A 22,776-nucleotide genomic window follows, 5' to 3' on the forward strand; every position below is an offset into this window, starting at 1 on the left:
GTAGGCATTAATTTCTGCCGGCAACAGGAAAGTGCACAGAAAAGTAAAACTGCTTTTCTGTACACCCTCTGACTTAATATCATGGCGATATTAAATCGGAGGTCCCAAAAGTTAAAAAATTATTTTTTTTTTAAATCGGCTCGCGGCTTGAAAACCGGACGCTCAATTGTGAGAACCGACGCTGGCAAAATTGAGCGTCGGCTGTCAAACTCGCTGACAGCCGCCGCTCCTGTTAAAAAAAGAGGCGCTAGGGACACGCTAGTGTCCCTAGCGCCTCTTTTTACCGCAGGCCTTAATTTGAATATTGTTTTTTAGTGAATCGTGCGCACAGGAGAGTGGCCTGTGCGTGTGCCGGAAGAGCAGGCACTTGCCCGCTCTCCCACGAATTTTACTGTATCGGCTTGATTGTCACCTTGTCTTATATATGAATCAACACCACCTTGTTCTTCATCTTCAGATTGAACACCTTCAGAGCATAGAAGCCATCTAGAACGGAGAACAATTTCTCTTCTCATGATTAGGTTCCCTGTCAGAAGAGGTTTTTCAGATGAACCACCTAACCTTGAATGGAAGCATTTTATCATTGGTTTCTAGAAATTATGGTTGGTGTAAAAAAAAAAAAAATTAGATTTGAATGCTCCTACCACCATGTCAGATTGGATAAGAGAGGGTTGGATACCTTCACCCCGCGTGACAATAGGTGAAGATGCTGGTTCCATTTGAAAATTCAGTTGCCACTGAGCTTATCTCATGTAAAGATGTGCAATGGGAATAACATGAACTGCAGCTGTACAAAGAGGCAGACTTATCTTGGGCTTATGATCTTTAGGATTAAATTTGGTTAATGCATTTGCCCTTTGTTGAGGCAGAAACATTTTAGTTTGTGTGTGGTACCAAGGTGAGTTCTTATGAAGACTAAAACATGAGCCCTTAGTCACTGCCAAGCTGGTACTGCCTGGCCCATAAAAGTTCGGGTCAGAGCTCCCTGCTAGTATTGAGAAACTTGGAAAATGTATTGTCCCGTGGTTATGCAATAACCCTGGGCTTCTGGAGTCTCGGACAAGCCCTAGAAGCTTCCTCCTTTGTCTTTACTGGTAGAGTAGGGATTGGAGATGCTAGTCCTTCTTCACACTCCAATAGGTACTACCAAAGCTCTTGAAATATAGTATCAGTCTTCATAGACTGACATAAGGTGTTTATGACATTCTTGAGCTTCTCGATCTACTTGCACAAAATGGTTCATCTTCTGCTAAGGAATGCAGTTTGTATAGAGCAGAATGCATATATGAAATCACGTGCAACTGGTGAGTAGCTGACTTGGAGTTTAACACAACTGCTTGAAAACCTTTTTTTTGCTACACTGTCCAGCATTTTAGCATCTTCACCAGAAGGGGTGCTGAAACGTGTCTTACAGCTTTTCACTTTTTCAATGCGGACTCTTTTATTGCTGATTGATGTGGAAGCTGAACTTTGAGGTGTCCCAGAATTGGTTGCATTCTGTATTTGAGGTCTAACTTCTTTGATACAGGTAGGGTAGATAGTTTTACCACATCTGTGTTTGGAGTTCTTGAAGGAGCCTATGCACTGAAATTGCTATTACTTGTTTCAGTACCTGAATGTATTTTATAAGCCAAATCAATCTTTTCGTGTAGATTCAAAAAAGACTTTTGCTATTCTTTGTACCAGTGATTCCTAACCTTTTTTGTGTTATGGCACACCCAGCATAGGGTTCAGTTCAATGAGGCACACCATCACGGACTTCACGATCATCACCCTCTCTTCTCTTTCCTTCCCTCCCTGCTATCCCCTGGCATCACCACCTTCTTCCCTTCCCTCTTCCTCCAGACTCCTGGCATCATCACCACCCCCAGAATCACCACCTTTCCTCCCACCAACACCCCCCCCCGCACCATCATCTTTTCCCTCTCCAACCCCCCCTCCAGCATCAAACCACCACTCTTCCTTTCCCCTGGCATCATCACTACTTTCTCTTCCCTTTTCCCTCCCAACTCCTCTCCCTCTACTCCCTGGCATCATGACCTTCCCTGTCCCCACTTCCCTTGACACATTCAACTGTTCCTTTTCCCTCTTCCATCTCCTGGAACAGGCAGAATTCTGAGCAGCCCTTACCTAGTGCTGTTCTTCCTCCTCTGCAAAGCAGAAGAGCAAAAGGCCAGCAAGTCTCACAGACCAATGCAGTTTAATTGCAGAGAAAAACCAACAGAGGGGGAAGAGGCAGCAGCAGATAGGCACTGCTCTCTGACCTCCCCTGCTGGCAAGTGGGCATCCTGCATGCCAGGAAAATAAGAGAAAATGAAGACTGCCAGTGCCTGAACTTTTATCAGGCTCTTGTTGCAGCATTCCTGCACTTCAGCCATAGCATGTGGCACACAGAGAGGGAATCACTGCTTTGTACAAAGGCTGGGTATGACATGTCCTCAGAAGAGGATGCACTCCCAAGGTGTTGAGGCGAAGGGTCCGATGGAAGACCTGTACATCTCTCCGCATTTAAACAGAATGAGAAGGAAGCACAAGATGATTGAGACTTCCTGAGAAACAAGGCAACAAGAGAGGCTTTCAGAGTTATCCTATCCTTGGAAGAAAAGGAGTAATGGGAACATATTGGATCATTTCAACAGAACATTGATCAGCTATAATAGCAGATTGTCCAATTTGAAGTTAATGTCTAAAATAAGAAACACTTCTTCTAATGGAGAATGAAGGCGAAAAGACTGGTATATTTGAAAAATACTTTCAAAAATTTGACAGTACTTTGGTGGAGGAAATGGAGAAGAATCATTTGATTCTAGGACAAGAACTGGCATAGCTAGTGGAATAATATGTTCTATATGTGAAGTCTGATCTAAATTTGCCTATTTCAGCTTTTCCGAGTTGAGAAATTAATTTTGGCACCAAGATGATTTTGATGTCAATAAGGCTCCATCGTCTTTGCTAATTTATAGCACCTAATAGAATATCTACACCAAAGAAATTCAGCTGATAGCATTCTCCAAACGGATCCTTTTCCTGCATCCTACGCATTAAAAGACATTTTTCTCTGCATCATGAAACTAGTGTCCTTTTGCACTGAAGAGTGCAATTTACTTCCCTCTTTGCTGAGGGAAAAGGGTATCTTTTTTTAGACTGCTCCAAATCATGGTGCTGAAAATGAAAGGAGACAGACTCTTCTGATTAAAGCAAAAGTCAGCCAGCTGGAGAGGATTTCCTTGTTTCCCTGTTGATGTCTGAGTTGACTGCAGGAATTTCCAAAGTGTGTGGCTCCTAGATTTTCCTGCCCTTGGGAACATATAAACATAGGCAGTGCAATCTGGCAAATTATGAGCAGGTCTAGACATCTTAGGCACCACCTATCACAGTAATCTGTTAGGGACACCTTCACCTCACATAGAGGACATGTTTTGAAGCCTGGCATAGCAAAGACAAGAAAAGCAAAGTCCAACTCAATTTTGAACAAAAAAAAAAAAAAAAAAAAAAAACCAACCTTAATTATTTTTTTGGATATGCACAAAAATAAAAAAAACTAAAGATTTAAACTGAGAAGCAAAAAATAAAGGGAGCTACATAAAAAAGTTTGATAAGCAAAATACAGATCCATTCATGGAAGCAGATGAAAAGGATTGCAGATTTGTGCAAATGGGAAGGCGTGCACATGCTCAGAAAACACTTTGCGGTTTTTCAGAGCTCCAAAAGAGCTTTTCCTTCTCATTGCTGTCAAATGATGATATCCACTTGTGTGGCTGACTTTATCCTGCTTATCAATAGAGCACCTTCTTACCCTAAGACCACACAGTTATCGACATAGGTGTCACAGCCAGGTTAAGCATCCCCCAGATCTCATCCCTGCTTTGCAAGTCCACCACCATCACTCACCTGGTGATCTTTCACAGCTTTCTTCAGTTGCTCCCAGCGTTGAACGGAACTGCGCCCTCTCTGGAAATCTTTCTGAAGAGTTTCGCGAACCAGTAACTGATGTCAAGGACTCATGTAGGAAAGTACAGGATGGCAATTTCTCTTTTATCCTCCCTCTCCAAATTACAAGGGTATACACAACCATTTTTTTACTCCACCCCAGTCAACTCTTCTCAGGAAGTCATCACATATGGCCTTTAGTATTTTCTCTCTTTTCTATTATGCTCATCCCATTACACACGCCCAAGTACTACATCAGCTTCCTCTGTCAGAGGATGCAGTTCTCTAGGGCTTCCTGTAGTGTTTTCCCTTTGGATGATCACCAGCTGTCACTTTAAGAGCAATATTTGTCTGTCTCTTCCTTTAGGTCCTGCAAGTACTACTTAGCAGCATTTCCAACCCAAAAAACTAAAGGGCAAACCCAGGTCTTACACTTGACAGAAGTGTGCACCAACAGAGCTACTAGGCTGGTCTTCAGTAGTACTTTTAGACCAGACATTCTTCATTACAACATTTTGAAATTCATTCTCCGACCATATGTTTCCATCGGCATGTCCAGCAGCTGTCACGCTCCTTCTCGCCCCCATCCATCTAAAGGATATTGTCAGGAAGAAGGGCTAAAACTTTACTCCAGGATTCTTTACTTCCCAGAATATCCTGACCCACCAGGGCATATTCTTCAAAGTAATCCTCTACCACCTTAAGAGACTTCCTGTAGAAGAAGCAAAGTATTTTGAGGGAAACAGGCCTATGCTCACCAGCATGGGTCCATAGCATTTTGCTCCTCAGAAGTCAATGGACCCCTATTGAGCACAGTCAGCAGATAAACTGGGAACATATTTCCCACTTATGTGTGGCCACAAAAATTTTTTTTAAAGATTGCAGCACCACTCATGCCGGTCCTGTTTTATACAAATCTGCAAGGTCAGACTGCAGAGCTGGGGCTTCACAGTGATGGCAGCAGTCAGGTAAAACTCAACAACTGAGGCAAATGAACCAGAAACGGCTCAGGTTTTCTAGATATATGTAAGGTAGATGTTTCCCTGTACGTACCTGTATCAGTCCAGACTCCTGGGTTTGTTCATCCCTGCCAGCAGATGGAGACAGAGAAAAGCCTCGCTGACATTGCTTGAAAAGCCCTGGTGCCACCTGCAGTAGCTCAGTATTTCTCTGTCTCCAGCAGATGGCTGGTGCATAAACCTGCAGTCTTTTTTCTTTACCCTTGGCTTTTAGGTTTTTCTCCTTTTCGATGAGCCTTCTCCCAGGGGACTGGTTCCTTGTGGAATCATTCCTTGTTTGGTTCAGGTGGACCAGTTAAGGTCCAATTTGGTGCCCGTGAGGTGCACATCTGGTGGTCCAGATCCCTCCCCTCATGAGGCCGGCCGTGCGGCTTCCAGACTCTTTTTCCTTTCAGGGGATTGCCTCCTTATTCAAAAATCTGATTTGTGCTGGACAGCTCCTTTCAGCTTAGGAGGCAATCTCCCTGTGACTGTTTAGCTTTAACTTCTTTAAAGTTTAAAAAAAATAAAAAAAGTTTTCTTCATAAGAACAGGAAGTCAGCTGAAGGGTAAGGCCCTGAGGCGGCCCCCCCCCCCACCGAGTCGCATCGGTTTTGCTAGCAATTTTTTTTAGTTTCTTAAATTTTCTCCCTTTGCTGGCATGGTTTGCAGCTTGGCTTGCCGCATGTGTGCAGCGGTCCCAGCGCGTCTCAGTCAGTTGGGAATTTGCTCGAGCTGTTTCGGGGGGTGGGGGGCGTGTACTCCTCCTGGGAGTTGCTAAACGCCGGCACTTGAATAAGCACATGGCTGCCACAGTCTGGCCATTTTTTCTGCCTACCGAGTACCCCGGAGCTGCCAGCTCCCTCGAGACGGGAACAGCGGCCATTTTGGCGCCGGATTCAAGCGCGCCACCATCTTTGGAGGGGGAGGGAGATCTGCCACCGCAGCTCTCCCCGGTTCACCCCAGACCCCCCAATGTGCAGGGGCTCTCCGGAGAGGCAGGTCATCCAGGTCCTTTACCTCAGAGACCTGGGGGAGACCAGATCCCCATTTTGCCTCTGGGTTCGCGTCCTTTTTCTCCGGATTTTATTCTCCTGCTGCACCAGGCTTATCTGGCGCAGCAGGAGGGTTTAGGGGGCTCACCTTGGTCTTTGGCTCCTCAGGATCTGGGTCTGCGGCCTCGGGACTCAGGCATCTTGATCGTGCCCAGCTCTGGGGGGGGGGGGAGGGGGGGGCGGCGGCAGGGGGCTTGCAGGTCCCGGCCCCTCCGGCAGGTGTAGTGCTGGGCTCCTCCACACAGGATTTGACTTCTCTGGACCCAGGTGATAACACTGGAATGCCATCCGTGGCAGAAGGGGATTATCCCAACATTCTCCAGTTATTCTGGAGGGAGGAGTTGGCACCTCTGCTTCCGCAGGTCCTTGAGGAGCTGGGTTTTAAAACCCCCTCAGGAGGTTCCAGAATTAGATGGTGCGGACCCCGTTCTGGACAGTCTTCAGGCTCCTTCTTCCGCCTTCCCATATCATCGGTCGGTGCGGCAGTTGATTGAGCATGAGTGGGATTCCCCGGTCTCCGGCTTTAGGGTAGGTAGGGCTATGGCCAAGCTCTACCTGTTGCCAGAACAGACCTCGGAGCTTTTTGCGCTTCCGCAGGTGGATGCGGCAGTTTCCGCAGTCACAAAAAAAAAAAAAAAAGACGATTCCGGTGGAGGAGGCCGCTGCCCTCAAGGATGTCCAGGATCAGAAGTTAGAACTTCACCTTAAGAGGGTTTTTGAGAGTGCAGCCTTGGGGCTCTGGGCTGCCATTTGTTCAGGCTTTATGCAGAGAGCATGTGAGATGGGTGCAGAATTTCCAGGATGCATCTCCTGGTCCCGACACGTCGGATGCAGATTGCGTGGAGGCATCTGTCGCGTACATGGCAGATGCGCTGTATGACTTGGGATGTTCGCTGTCGCGTATTATGAGTTCGGCGGTCGTGACCAGTCTCCCCTTGCGGGTTCTCAGCGAAGCGTCGGGCGGTTCAGGAGACTTTGCGCAGGTTGCACGGTTTGGGAGTGGTGGTCCCAGTACCACCTCACGAGCAGGGCAAGGGTCGTTAGTCCATCTATTTCGTAGTCCTGAAAAAGGAGGGAATGTTTCGACCCATTTTGGACCTCAAATCGGTCAACATGTCCTTAAAGATTCCACGATTTCGAATGGAGACTCTGCGGTCAGTAATTGCGGCGGTCCGCTCTCGGGAGTTTTTGGCTTCCCTGGATCTGACGGAGGCATACTTGCATATCCCAATTCATCCAGAACATCAGCGGTTTCTGCAGTTTGCGGTGTTGGGCCAACATTTCCAATTCCAGGCTCTACCTTTTGGTCTCGTGATGGCTCCTCGCATGTTCATTAAGGTAATGGTGGTGGCGGCGGCAGCTCCAATGCGAAGGGGTGTTTGTGCACCCATATCTCGACGATTGGCTAATTCGAGAGAAGTTGTTGGATGGCTGCCGTTCGTCAGTTCAGAAAGTTGTTCGCCTCTTGGAGTCTCTTGGCTGGGTGGTCAACCGGACGAAGTGTCACTTGGAGCCGTCCCAGGTGCTAGAATACCTTGGAGCTCGTTTCAACACGAGCCAAGGCAGGGTATTTCTCATTCAGGAGCGGATACTCAAACTACAGTCACAAGTTCGATGCTTGTTGGCGTTGAAGATACCACGAGCCTGGGACTTTCTATAGGTTCTGGGTTCGATGGAATTGGTACCGTGGGCCTTTGCACATATGCGTCCACTTCAGAGGGCCCTGTTGGACAAATGGAATCCCCTGTCGCAGGCTTTTCATTTACCAGTTTTGTTGGATGCGTCGGCACGGAACAGCCTATCGTGGAGGCTATAGTCTTCCAATCTGTAGCGTGGAGTCAGTCTAGAAGTTCCGGAGAAGGTGGTTCTCACTACCGATGCCAGTCTCTCTGGTTGGGGAATGGTCTGCGATTGATAGTCGGCCCAGGGCACTTGGTCGGCAGTGGAAGCCTCATGGCCAATCAATCGGTTGGAGACCAGGGCGGTGCGGCTGGCACTTCAATCCTTTCTCCCCCTCGATCAGGATTCTGTCGGACAACGCCACAATGGTTGCTTACATCAATCGGCAGGGCGGGACCAAGAGCCAGGGGGTGGCACTGGAAGCGCAGGAGTTGTTTCAATGGGCAGAACGGTACTTATTCAGCTAGCGGCTTCTCATATCGCAGGTATCGACAACGTTCAGGCCGATTTCCTCAGTTGTCAGAGCTTAGATCCAGACGAGTGGGAGTTGGCGGAGTCCACGATGCAGCTCATCCAGAGAAGGTGGGGATGTCCCCATGTCGATTTGATTGCAACTCGGCTCAATGCGAAAGCTCCTCGGTTCTTCAGTTGCAGGAGAGAGTACGTGGCCGAGGGAGTTGACGCTTTAGTAGCGTCTTGGCCTCGGAAAGTCTTGGTGTATGTTTTTCCGCCATGACCTCTGGTGGGCAAAGTATTGCGCCGAATAGAGAGGCACCCCAGGAAGGTGATCCTAGTGGCTCCAGAATGGCCACGTCGACCGTGGTTCGCAGATCTAGTCAATCTAGTGGTGGACGGTCCATTGTGCCCGAGTCATCTTCCGGAACTTCTCCGTCAAGGTCCCGTATTTTCCGACCAGGCAAATCGCTTTTGTCTAGCGGCTTGGCTTTTGAGAGCCGTCTCTTGAGGCGGAGAGGATATCCAGAACCAGTGATCACTAAAGATAAGTTACATTTATAGAATGAGTCCTAGACTCAAAACTGCTATAGAATCGACTGGTCATGATAGTGCTCACACTCATTTAACAACTAACATTGATTAAAAACTATGTTACCGAACCTAATGGCACCTGTGTAAACTGATAGATTTTAATAGCATTACTTTTGTGCCTTACTGTAAAGCCGTTGTGATGGTACCCACCTTAACGACGGTATAGAAAAAGATTTAAATAAATAAATAAATAAATAAATAATTATTAAAGGCTAGGCCACAGTCTACTTCCCTCTCGTATGTTCGAGTCTGGAAAGTGTTTGAAGCTTGGTGTACCAACCGGGGAATTCATGCAGTTCAAGCCTCGATTTCTCAAGTCTTGTCTTTTCTACAAGAGGGTTTAGCTAAGGGTCTTGCTTTTAATTCCCTTAAAGTGCAGGTAGCAGCTCTAGCCTGCTTACAAGGAAAGCTTGAGGGTTATTCCTTGTCTTCTCATCCGGACGTACAGAGGTTTCTTCGGGGTGTTAAGAATTTGCGTCCTCCGGTGCGAAAAGTATGTCCTCCTTGGAACCTTAATCTTGTTCTGCGGGTATTGTGTGACGCTCCATTTGAACCAATTCGGAAGGCGACCCTTAAGGATCTGACTCTCAAGGTGGTATTCATGGTGGCCATCTGCTCCACAGGAGAATTTCGGAATTGCAAGCCTTGTCCTGTAGGGATCCATTTCTTCAAATATCTGATTCCGGGATCACGTTGCGTACGGTTCCTTCCTTTGTCCCAAAGATGGTATCTGCTTTTCATGTTAATCAGACTACTGAGCTTCCGGTGTTTGAACATGGATGATTCTATGCAGCATGCTCAGGAGCTTAAGCTGTTGGATGTCCGCAGAGCCTTGCTTCGCTATCTCAAGGTTACTAATGATTTCAGGAGGTCAGCTCATCTTTTTGTTTTATGGACTGGATCAAAGAAGGGTACCCATGCCTCTAAAGCAACTATTGCCAGGTAACTTAAGGAGGCTCTTGGGTCGGCGTACATTCTCAAGGGCTGTCAAGTTCCTGAGGGCCCACTCGACGCGGGCTCAGGCCGCTTCTTGGGCGAAGGCTCAGTTGGTGTCTCTGCAGATTTGCAAAGCAGCGACTTGGAAGTCGCTGCATACTTTTGCAAGGCATTACTGATTGGATTTGGGATTTTCTGATTCCAGGTCTTTTGGGGAAAGTGTCTTGTGAGCGGGACTCTCCAGGTCCCACCCTCTCTAGGAAGCTTTGGTACATCCCAGGAGTCTGGACTGATCCGGGTACGTACAGGGAAAAGAAAATTGGTTCTTACCTGCTAAACACACAATAGCAAGGCCATGGGAGAACATTTTTGTGAAGCTAAGTTAAAAAACCAAAAAAATTCATATTACTTTACATTTCAAGTTTATTGCACTCTGTGCACCAGAATGAAAGACAAAAATTGACCTCTCTGGCACTCCTCCCCATCTCATCTCCTGATCTACTTTAATTGCTATAAAACATACCTCTATGGAAAAATGGGTCACCAGCAAAAAAAATAAAATGTTTCCAGTTTGAATTAAAGTGGCTCTATGCAATTTTTCTCTTCTTGTTTTGGTGGTTTTTCCCAAATTTTTTCCTTTCGAGCACCAAAATCATCTGCTTTCGTCATTCTGGCTTGCCATGACTAACCTGATAAAAGGGTGGATGGGATCAGAAAGCTGCACCTTCTTAATGACCTCTTCTCCGCCCTGAAAAGAACCAAGTGGAGATTTCAGAGCAAACAAAACCAAGCAACACTGCTATCCACTGCAGCAGATGAACAGATACCTTAGCTGGCACATTCAATGTACTTGGGTATTCAAAAATGGAAAGGGAACAGAGTGGACTGGACACCAACCCACTGCAAGAGCATCTGAACCAGAGCCAGCCACGCTGCTTCCACACCCCTTCTATGAAAATACAGTCTTATGATCATAGGACTCTGACCTAGTAGCCCTTCTCACTATTCTTGGTGTCCTGGGCAGCTGGAAGAATCAACCTGAGATACAGTATTTCAGAAGTTCATACCAGGTTTCATAATATTTTATTTTTAAAGTAAATGCTTAGGCTTTTTTTTTTTTTTTTTAAAGTAGAAAGTAGCAGTTCCCAAGTGGAGTGGAGGGAAGTGAGCATCATTCATGACAGCCCACAGGGGTGCCAATTAAAGGAAAAGTGGTTCTTGCCTGCTAGTTTTTGTTCCTGGAATAGCACAGATCAGTCCAGACAAGTGGATTTATGCATCCCTACCAGCAGATGGAGGCAGAGAACAAAAACTTTGAGGCACTGCTACATAACTCAGTGCGCCACCTGCAGTCCCTCAGTATTGAACTGTACCCAAACCACCAGGATCTCTTCTTTTAAAAGAGCTGGGGAACAAGTTGGAACTCCCAACCAAACTGACCCCTGAACTATGGTCAAGAAAGAAAAAAAAATTTAAATCTCCAAACTGCGAGAACTATATACAGTTATCTTCTGCAGAAGATAATTAAACTCTGCATCACCAGCAGCATCAGAATCAGGAGAGATCTTTCAAAAAATAATCATAAATCAGAATGGGCTGGGAGTTTGGACTGATCTTGGTATTCCAGGAACGAAAATTAGTAGGTAAGAACCAGTTTTCCTTTCCTGTTCATACCCAGATCAGTTCAGACAAGAGGGATATATACCCAAGCCTCTTTACACTGGGTGGGATCCCAAAAGACCTGCACGCAGTGCACTTCCCCCAAAGGCGCCCTCCTCTGGGGCACTAACATCCAAACAGTAATGCTTAGTGAAAGTGTGCAAAGAGGACCACGTTGCTGCCCCACAAATTTTCCTATGGTGACACCAACTGACATTCCACCCAAGAGACCGCCTGAGCCCTAGTGGAAGGCACCCGCAAACCCTCAGGCTGAAACAATTGCCTCCTTCAACCAACGAAAAATTGCACTCTGTCATCTTGCCACCCTTCCTTGGTCCACTAAACACAAAAAGGTGGTCCGAGGTCCGAAATTCTTCAGGTACACCATACCAAAACCACTCGACATATAACGCTAAGAGAACGGGCACTCTCAACAGCTGGGCCAACATTATGGAATTCCATTCCTCCTGATCTCTGACAGGAGCCTTGCCTCCCAACCTTCCGAAAAAGACTTAAGACTTGGCTGTTCATTCAAGCATTTCCGGACTCTACCTAAATCTCACCCCATCAATATCTATAATGCAGCTATTTTAGTTCACTGTAAATAACTCTCTCTGATGTTAATTTTTCCTCTTGTATTTCTCTCTTCTCCTAGTTTGACCATCCCTGTTCATTGTAACTGCATTCTTTCTTCACACAAGTTCAAGTTTTTAGTTTATCATGCACTTCCCTGTTTAACTGTAAACCAGCATGATGTGATTGTATCATGAATGCCGGTATATAAAAACCTTAAATAAAATAGTCACCTTGAGATATCTTAAGAGAACTTGACACATTCAAAAGATGAAGCTCCCTCACATGGGAAACAATCGAGCGAACACGAAAACCCGGCAACTCCACGGTCTGGCTCGGACGAAAGGTCGACACCATCTTGGGCAAAAAGGAAGGAACTGCCCCACAACGAGATCCCATAATTGGAAATCCACAAAAAGGGTTCTCTGCATGATAAGGCTTGGAGCTCAGAAATCCGTCTCGCCGAGCAAGTCTCCACTAGAAAACACAGCCTTAAAGGTTCGAAAGGAGGGTCACACAAGACTCTCAGGACCAAAATTGAGATTCTAGCATGTACAAAGTCTTTGAACTGGAGGGCGCAAACTTGATGGCCTTGGCATTCTTCTTTGTTGCCATGAGATCGAACTGGGGTTCACCCCACCTGAGCCAAAGGAGCACAAATGCCTCTGCCGACAACGCCCATTCTCCTGGGTCAAGTTGTTGCCTGCTGAGATAGTCTGCCTGCACATCGTCTACGCCTGCTGTGTGAGATGCTGCTAGAGCCATTAGATGAAGTCCACCCAGGCAAAGGGCTCATGAACCTCCTGAGCCCCCAAACAACTCTTTGTTCCACCTTGCTAATTGATATAGGCCACAGTTGTTGCATTGTATGAGAACACATGTACCGTCCAGCCCTGAATCTGAGGGAGAAAAAAAACACAAAACCCTCTGTACCGCCTTTGTTTTTAGATGGTTGATGGACCAGGATGCTTCCTCCGGGGACCACTGCCCTTGGGCCATCGATCCTTGACACACCGCTCCCCAACCGCCAAGACTGGCATCCGTGGTCACTACACCCAGTCGGAACCTCCAGATCCACTCCCTTCTCAAAACTGGACCACGATAGCCACCACAAGAAACTGGTCCTGGCCTCTTCCTAGAGCAGCAACAGCACTTGAAACTCCTCTGACATCAGATTCCAAGGCACCTGTTCTAGTGTAAAAACCATGGACCCTAGTACCTGCAAATAATCCCAGACCTTGGAAACAGGCAGGTCCCTCAGACGAACCACTTACAACTGCAACATGAAAATCCTTTCCAGGGTGAGAAACACCTTGCCCACGAGGGTGACTCTTTGCCCAGTTTATCACCCAGACTAGGGTCTCCAGGTGCTCTGTCACTCGCCGAATGGAGGCAAAACACTCCGCTTCCAACTTTGCCCGAATGAGCCAATCGTTGAGATAAGGATGAACTAGTATCCCCTCTCTTCTGAGGGCCGCCGCCACTGCTAGCATCTCCTTCATGAACGTACTCTGCGCCATAGCCAATCTGAAGGGCAGAGCTCGAAATTGAAAACGCTCTCCTAGCACAGTGAATCGCAGAATCTGATGATCTGCCCTGATGAGAATATGCCTCCGTCAGATCGAGAGAGACCAGAACTCCCCTTTGCACACCACTGCAATCACTGATCATAATGCTTCCATCTGAAAACGTGGAATCCGCAATGTCGCATTGATCCTCTGCAGATCCAGAATGGCCCGAAACGAGCCCTCCTTCATGGGATCCACAAAGTACATGGAATACCTTCCCTGACCATGCTTCTCAAGCAGCATCGGGAGAATGGCTTCCATCGCTGCAGGCGTAGCAGAGTGTCCTGCAGCTGCTGCTCGCTTGGCGGGCAAAGCGCAACAGGACACTATGAAGGCCTCCTTGAGTGGTCTAGAAAATTGTAATGTGTAGCCTTCTCTTATTACTTCCAGCACCCACTGACCTGAGGTAATTCTGATCCACTACTCGTAAAAACGGGACAACCTTCCTCCAACAGCCACGAAGGAGGAGTGGACCAGCCTGCCTTCATTGGGCAGGCTTGGTACCTCCAGACACCTGTCCGGAACCCTTTCTGGCCTGAACCCTGCTTCTGTGAAGAACTGGACGAACTTCTGCTGGCATGAAATCTCATCTCATGGAAGTGAGACGGAAAGGTCTTTTTAGTACCCTTATCATCCTCGGGCAACCTATTCCCTTAGAGTTTGCCAGATGCTTCATCAGCTTCTCCAGGTCCTCACGGAACAATAACTGCCCCTTAAAAGGCAGATTAGCAAGTTGTGCCTTCGACCAAACATCCACCGACCAATTGCATAGCCACAGAACCCTTCACGTGGACACCATGTACCTTAGCCGAAGTGTGAAGCAAATCAGAGGGCATCCGCCACATAAGCCACACCCGTTTCCAGGCAAGCATCCTGGCCGGCATCCCTAGGGGTATCTCCAGCAGACTCCTGCACCTTCTGCACCCAGCACAAACAAGCCTTCTGCATTAAGGCTGGCGCAGACTGTAGCCCTCAGGCTCAGAGCTGAGACCTCAAATAGCCTCTTCAACAGGATCTCCAGCTTCCGATCCTGGACATCCTTCAAAGCTGTCGACCCTACCACTGGAATGGTCGGCTTCTACATGACTGCCAATACTGCCGCATCCACCTTCAGCAGCTTCCACATCTCTAAAATGCTCTCAGGCAGGAGATACAACCTGGCCATAACCCTGGCCACTTTCAGTTTGGCTTCCGGGGAATCCCACTCCCAGTCAAACAACTTCTTCACCTGCTTTGGCAAGGGAAATGTCCTCGGTGGTCCACGTAGACCCTTCAACACTGGGTTTACCCCCTCCCATGTCAGAGTCCTCCTGTGTCACCTTAATCCCCAGTTCCTCCAGAACCTGAGAGATGAACGGTCGCAATTCATGCTTACGAAATAACCTAACCCTAGGATCATCTCCTTCCAAAGGGACCTCATCCATATCCAGGTCCCCCAGCAATGCAGCCCCCTGTTCCGTGCCCTGGCCAGGGCCTAGTCCTTTTGCGGATCATCGCCCTCTGAATCCTCAGAGGAAGTATCACCACCAAGGAAATGCTTGAGACCCAACAAACGCAAAATGCCCCCCTTCCATGCAGGCGCCTCAGTCCGAGGTCTCTTAAGGCCAGTCCGGACCGGCTGAGAGGCTGGCCACTTATTCACCATCTCTTGAACAGGTGAGATAGCCCTCGTGCATCAGCAAGACGAAATCCGCAGAAAAGCCACCACGGGTCACCTGCTCCATGGTCCCAGAGTCTTTTTCCTGCATGTGCTGGCTCCTCTCCACCTCCATCCGATCTCTGAACCACAGGAGAAAGTGGGGAGAGGGGAATCCCTGCTCTCCACATCCAAGTCAGAGCTCCTGTCACGTAGAGCTAAAATGACCGCCATCTCTGAGCCCCCCCCCCCCCCTCCCCAAGCCTGCTGCACCCAGAGTGCAACACCTGTCCCAGGAATCTGTGTCGAAGCTCCATCGCCTCCAGAGATACAACTCGGGCAGAGAGGGCCGCATTGAGGTGAGAATGCCTCCCCCCGCAGGCCTGACAGGATTTTCCACACTCAGCAGAAGTCTGTGTGGTGAGCGCGGTGCGGCTAAAAATAAACCAAGCAGGAGAAAAAATAAAGCCACTGTAGCCGCACCACTATTTGGGCTCCGGGTGCTGAACTGACAGCACAAGCCACGTGAGTCTTTCCTCCCCCCCTGATGCTGAACCACAAACCGCAGCAAGGAAAAAAATTAACCAAACAGATGACCCTGAAAGGCCTCAGCCTCCCCAGTCCCTCAAGGAAGGACAGAAAGATACTCTCCTGCTTCTGGGGCTCCCCTCAGGGGGAGCAAGGGAACCACCATCCCTGGCTTTCCCTCCACCTGGAATCAAGGGTCAAGCCTAGCTGGGAATATCAACCCGCCTGCTCAACCAGAGGGATGGCCCATGAAGGTAACTAACACCTCTGGGAGCTCTGGATCTTTTTTTCCCTACTCTAACTTTAAAAAAAAAAAGAAAAAAAGTAAAAAAGTAAACTAATAGACTACAGGTTTGCACCACCACCATCTGCTGGAGACAGAGAAATACTGAGGGACTGTAGGTGGCACTCTATTATGTAGCAGTGCCTCAAAGTTTTTGTTCTCTGCCTCCATCTGCTGGTAGGGATGCATAAACTCACTCGTCTAGACTGATCTGGGTATGAACAGGAATGGCTCTTTCCCTCCAGCCAAGTTGCAGGCAGGGCAATTTTCTTTTTTTTTATTTGAAGATTTATTGAACAGTTGTCAATATCACAAAAACAGTAAAAAAAAAAAAAAAAAAAAAGCAAATGCTGAAATACAACTTCCTCAGACAAAGCAAGATTCACTCCCCCCCCCCCAAGGGCAGGGAAATTTTCAAAAGCTATTTGCCCAGATAAATAGGTCATCTATCTGTACGCAGGTAAATACGCAGAAGGACCAACACCACATGTACTTTTATCTATGAGGAAAGCAGGTAGGCTCAGAGGCAGGGTTAAGTCAGGGGAGGCGACAGAAAAAAAATATCCATAATAAAAGTCAAGTGCAACTCTGTGCAGGTACTTTTTCCATAGGCAAGTTTTGAAAGGAAAGTACATGTAGTTTTCAAAATTGCCCCTGAATGAACTTTAGTTGTGTGTGTGTGTGTGGGGAGGGGAGGGGGGGGTGGGGGGAAGAGGAGGAAAGAGAAGCAGAAAAAGTATTTTCAGTTTTTACCATGCAGATAACCCATATCTCTAAGCGAGGAGCAGATTGACAAACTTTCCATGAAATAAAGCCGCACAGAAACGTACCTTTACAAGACTAAGATACTCTGCCACCGCAGAGCGAGCTGCCTGAGACAGCTGCCGAGCAGACTTATCACACACCCAGCAGTGCACACCTCTCCTTCCCGAATATACCCACAAGCGATGCTCAAAGCCAAAGTCCTCTGGGGAACAAAGAAAGGCCTATTCAGCACTAAAGCAGATCACTCACATCTTTTCTCTTATTTATTTATTTTTAAAAAAAGCCTCAGTCTTTGCTGCTATATCCACGATGAATTTAGAAATGGTTGCACTTTGCGTGTTATCGGCTGCTCCTTTCCCTCCAGGTACTGGAATGTTTGCATCATACAACACAACTTAAAATGTGTTTTTAAACCTTTTTCTTATTGAGATCTAAAGAGGTTGGCACAAACTCCATTTTAAACATTAATAGCCATTAATGGCTATTAATCAATTTTACTTAGGGAATAGCCACTGCTATTAATTGCATCAGTAGCATGGGATCTTCTTAGTGTTTGGGTAATTGCCAGGTTCTTGTGGCCTGGTTTTGGCCTCTGTTGGAAACAGGATGCTGGGCTTGATGGATCCTTGGTCTGATCCAGCATGGCAATTTCTTATGTTCTTATTACCAGGAGCAGTAGACCAGACTGCGCCAAATCACAAGAGCTTTATATATCACAGACCGGATGAGGGTCTGTGATATATATACTGTATGAACAGTTTTTCTTATATATTACCCTGTCTTCCCATACTGACTCACCAATCAGCTCCCTCCATCCCTCCCCCCTCCGTTCACCACCCTTGCCTGGCCATGAATTGTTTGTGATACATGCAGTTATTTCTTGTGTGTGTTCTCAGTCCTGAATATCCAAGACTCCCTCCCCACTGTGCTTTCTCTGCTGGAGTTTTCTTCAGTATCTGGTGTTCCCCTGTGCTGGGAACACTAAGCACACTATAGTCTTAGCAATAAGCTTTCTCCTCTCAGCCACCTGCAGCTGGTTTTTCCCCATTTTCCCTATACAATAGGGAAAAATGACAGATGTAAAAAGCCATACATGTTGGAAAGATGTAGATGGAAAGATAGACGCTTTGCAGGCAGGTAAAAATACTGTACATATTTCATATCCAATCAAATTGTTTTACTGAATAATATAACACATTACAGTATAGGTTACTGAGGGATTAAGAGTGATCTATTATTTATCATTCTGATGTACTATTGTAGTGCAAGATCAATAAAGCTGATATCAAGACCATTGTGTAAGAGGGTGTCAGGGAATGGAAATATGGCAGGAAAAAAACTCACAACCTCCCAATGTTCAACTATAAATGACAGGAGTCAGGTGGCATCTTATAGACTAACCAATTTATTGAAGCACGAGCATGAGAATTGTGTCCACTTCGTCAGATGCATGTCCTTAAAAGCTTGTGCTTCAATAAACTGGTTAGTCTATAGCAGTGGTTCCCAAATCTGTCCTGTTGGGTTTTCAGGATATCCACAACAAATATGCATGAGAGAAAATTTGCATGTGGACCAGGGACAAGCAGGTGGACCAGGGACAAGCCTCTCGCGAGGCCCCGAGGTGAGGAAATAGCTGCAAAAACGCGGCGAATTTAAAAAAAAACAAAAAACAAAAAAAGCAGCCGCATTTGGAAGGGCACAGCTAAGCCCTCCCCGGAAGCCCCGACGCCTCCCCAGAGCCCTTTAAAGGGCCGAAAACGACTGCAGGCGACCCTTTCTCGCCGGCGCCGCCGCCCTGCACTGCCCCCTCGATCCGGGTCGGCCCTCCCCGCGCGATCGGCGTAGGCCCATCGGGGCCAGGGGAGGTGGACCAGGGACAAGCCTCTCGCGAGGCCCCGAGGTGAGGAAATAGCTGCAAAAACGCGGCGAATTTAAAAAAAAACAAAAAACAAAAAAAGCAGCCGCATTTGGAAGGGCACAGCTAAGCCCTCCCCGGAAGCCCCGACGCCTCCCCAGAGCCCTTTAAAGGGCCGAAAACGACTGCAGGCGACCCTTTCTCGCCGGCGCCGCCGCCCTGCACTGCCCCCTTGATCCGGGTCGGCCCTCCCCGCGCGATCGGCGTAGGCCCATCGGAGCCAGGGGAGGTGGACCAGGGACAAGCCTCTCGCGAGGCCACGAGGTGAGCGAACAATAGTCCCGCCCACCGATACAGCTCCTCCAATAGGAGCCAGCCCGTGAAGGGTTTTAAATCAATATCCAGCCAAGCGCCGCGCGCCGAACGCCGCGCGCCGAAGGAGCGCGACAAAGGGGCTTGCCCCTTTGTGTGCCCCTTAGTGTAGCCCCTTGGAGTGCCCCAGGGCCTATTCCTATAGCAGTCAGCCTCTATTTCTCCTAGGCAAAAGACTAATACCTCTAACACGCCTTAGAGCAGCAACACCTGTGCCTGCATTGTGAGGCCCCTAAACCAAATCTATCCAAAGAATTCCAGTAACTCTTTCTTACTCCGACTCATCTCGGTGAGCCATGGCAGCGCGCATTTAGTAAGCAGCCATCCAGATCTCACCCAGCGCCCAGTCTGCACTTTCTCGCCGGCGCTCACTCAACAAGCAACCAGCGCTCACTCAACAAGCAACCAGCGCTCACTCAACAAGCAACCAGCGCTCACTCAACAAGCAACCATCCAGCGCTCACTCAACAAGCAACCATCCAGCGCTCACTCAACAAGCAACCAGCGCTCACTCAACAAGCAACCATCCAGCGCTCACTCAACAAGCAACCAGCGCTCACTCAACAAGCAACCATCCAGCGCTCACTCAACAAGCAACCAGCGCTCATTCAACAAGCAACCATCCAGCGCTCACTCAACAAGCAACCAGCGCTCATTCAACAAGCAACCATCCAGCGCTCAGTTACAAAACCAATCATGGCGATCTCATCCATCCCCATCATCCACAACCTCAAGAGACCAGCAGCAAAAAAACAAGCCTTACCACACTCTTTACAAAAAAGACTCATCCCTATTGTCATCTCACCTTTAAACCAACTACTGGGACTGTCACTTTTCACCTTATCACTGCTGAACGCACAGTCTTTGACTAAGAAAACTCACCTGCTTCATGACTATCTGCTGGAAACAAACACAGACATATTTGCAATCACTGAAACCTGGTTAAAACCAGAAGACATTGCTACAATCAACCAACTCCCTACTCACTCGTACAACATATTCTCAATCCCCAGACTCAAAAAACGAGGAGGAGGTCTTCTTCTGGCAGCAAAAAAAACACTAGGAATGTCACTACAAACTTCAATATCTTCACATTCTCTAGAATTTGCCGTATTTAAATCCTCTCACCTTCAAATCGGGCTTACATACGCCACCCCAGGATACCTCGAAACCGATCCATCACCTTTGGTTGAAAATATAGTAAAACACATCAACTCCGACACACCAGCGATACTATTGGGGGACTTCAACCTCCATGTGGATGTATCCCCCCATTCTCACAGCTGTGAAACTCTCCTAAGCACACTAAACTGCATGGGTTTCAAACAAATAATTAAGGAACCCACCCACAAAGCTGGTCATACGTTGGACCTCATTTTCATTAACCAGGAACTTACCCTTTCTTCTCACCCCACATGCCTTCCAGTTCCCTGGTCAGACCATAAGCTGATCAACACAACACTAAAGATAAACCTACCTACACTCCCAGATAAGCAGAATAACACAATCCAATTCAAGAAAATGTGCAGCCAGGAAATTCTCAGCAACAGCCTATCGGATGAACTTAACCAACTGGACCTCACTAACGCGGACTCAGCCATTGTGTCCTGGAACAACATTACCAAAAAAGTGGCCGATACTACATGCCCAACTATTACCAAAGCTCCTCAAGCAAACAAGGACAACAGAAAACCTTGGTACACACCAAAACTAAAATCCTTAAAACAGGATCTCAGAAAAAAAGAACAACACTGGCGTAAAAACCCAACATACACCAACATCACAGCATTCAAAACCATGATGCACCATTACAGAATATCCATCCTCCAAGCAAAAAAAGACTTTTACTCACAAAAAATCCACCACTTCATTTTCGACCCTAGAGCGCTTTTTTCTTTGGTCTCATCCCTCACTAAACCAAGCAAAATCCCTCACTAAACCCCTACCAACATCCATACCAGATGATAAAGCAGCAAGCAAAGCAGAAGAACTGGCAACATACTTCAAAAACAAGATACCAAATCTACTAACTCAGTCAATTAATAATAACAATAATAATTACACTACGCCAGTAATACCTGGAGCGGCAGTCTCATCACAAAAGGCTAGCCTTAAGGAGTTCGAACCGACCTCATCCTTAGAGATCGAAAATATACTAAAAAAGCTCAAACCCTCTTCTCACCCTCAGGATACCATACCCACCAATCTCCTCATCTCTTGTGCTAAAATCATATCCAAACCCATCGCACAAATCATAAATTGCTCCTTCTCTCAAGGGATTGTACCTGACCCACTAAAAATGGCAATCATAAAACCACTCTTAAAAAAACCTAATCTTTCTCCTGAAAACCCAGCCAATTTTCGCCCAATAGCTAATCTACCATTCATCGCAAAAATCTTAGAACGAGTTGCAAACAAACAACTAACAGAATACCTAAACGACCACAAAATTCTTTCCCCATCGCAGTTCGGTTTCCGCCAATCTCGAAGCACTGAAACCCTCCTAATCTCATTAACGGACACAATATTACTTAAACTTGAAAACAAACAACCGTGTCTTCTCATCCTCCTAGATCTAACAGCAGCCTTTGACACGGTCAATCACAACACATTAATAGATCGCCTGGCAGAAATTGGCATCAGAGATGAGGCCCTCAACTGGTTCAAATCGTTCCTACAGAACAGACAGTATAAGGTCAAGATCAACAAGGAAGAATCTCAACCAGTCACCTGCAACTTAGGAGTCCCACAAGGATCATCACTCTCTCCAACCTTATTCAATATTTACCTTCTGCCACTCTGCCAGCTCCTCATCAACCTGAATCTCGTCCACTACTTATATGCAGACGATGTTCAGATACTGATTCCAATTACCGAATCTCTCCAAAAAACTCTGGACTTCTGGAACTCTTGCCAACAAGCCATCAACAACTTACTCACTAACCTCAACTTGATCCTTAATCAAAACAAAACAGAATATCTCCTCATTTCCCAAAACGGAACCTACACACTTCCAAGTACCATCTTGTCAACTCAATTAACAATAACCCCACAAGTCAGAAATCTAGGAGTTATATTGGATAACCAAATGAATTACAGATCACTCATAAATAACATTGTAAAGGATGGATTCTTCAAATTACAAGTCTTAAAAAGACTGAGACCACTCCTACATTTCAAAGACTTCCGATTAGTTCTACAAGCAATCATTCTCACGAAAATAGATTACTGCAACTCTCTTCTACTGGGTCTCCCTGCCAACGCCATAAAACCGCTACAGATGCTGCAGAACGCTGCAGCGAGGATCCTAACCAAGTCCAACAAAAGAGACCACATCTCACCCATCTTAAAAAGCCTACACTGGCTTCCCGTCAAATTCAGAATACTATTCAAAGTGCTCTCAGTAACCCACAAGGCAATACACAACCTGGCACCACTCGAGCTCACATTCCCTCTCCAACTCCACACATCCTCCAGACCAGTGAGACAAGCCTACAAAAACAACCTTCAAATTCCACCGATGAAGTCAGCATTAAGTAAAAGAGCTTTCTCCACAGCTGGGCCTAAACTCTGGAACTCTCTCCCATCAGAGCTCAGATCACTGCAATGCTCCACTACATTTAAAAAAAGGCTCAAGACTTGGTTATTCAACCAAGCTTTCCCATAACATCAACCTGCGAAATATCCCTGCCAATATCCCCTCAGTGGTAACACGCTAGAGAACTATATAGATCTTCTCTAGAAATCACATGATCTTTGGCAGTCTATTATCTTTGGCAGTCTATCATTAAAACCCAGCCTCTAGCCTATATTAGGCACCGCTCATGTTAATTATGTTATTACCCCCATATATCTTAATCCAAGTTAATTCGACCTGTTCATTGTAAGACA

General features: G+C 46.9%; 1 protein-coding gene across 2 annotated transcripts in view; it reads right to left on the reverse strand.

The window, feature by feature from the left end:
- The window catches only part of PRIM1 (DNA primase subunit 1), a 92,745-nt gene that overhangs the window by 48,036 nt on the left and 21,933 nt on the right, over positions 1–22,776 (reverse strand). For both annotated transcript variants that reach the window (XM_029594847.1, XM_029594848.1), the window contains 4 exons: positions 16,724–16,860; positions 10,336–10,394; positions 4,533–4,642; positions 3,892–3,983 (listed from right to left, as the gene is read on the reverse strand). In XM_029594847.1, coding sequence (XP_029450707.1) covers positions 3,892–3,983; positions 4,533–4,642; positions 10,336–10,394; positions 16,724–16,860 — 398 coding nt within the window. The remainder of the gene's footprint in view (positions 1–3,891; positions 3,984–4,532; positions 4,643–10,335; positions 10,395–16,723; positions 16,861–22,776) is intronic.

Source organism: Rhinatrema bivittatum, chromosome 3 (assembly GCF_901001135.1).
Source record: "Rhinatrema bivittatum chromosome 3, aRhiBiv1.1, whole genome shotgun sequence".
Taxonomy (NCBI): Eukaryota; Metazoa; Chordata; class Amphibia; order Gymnophiona; family Rhinatrematidae; genus Rhinatrema; species Rhinatrema bivittatum.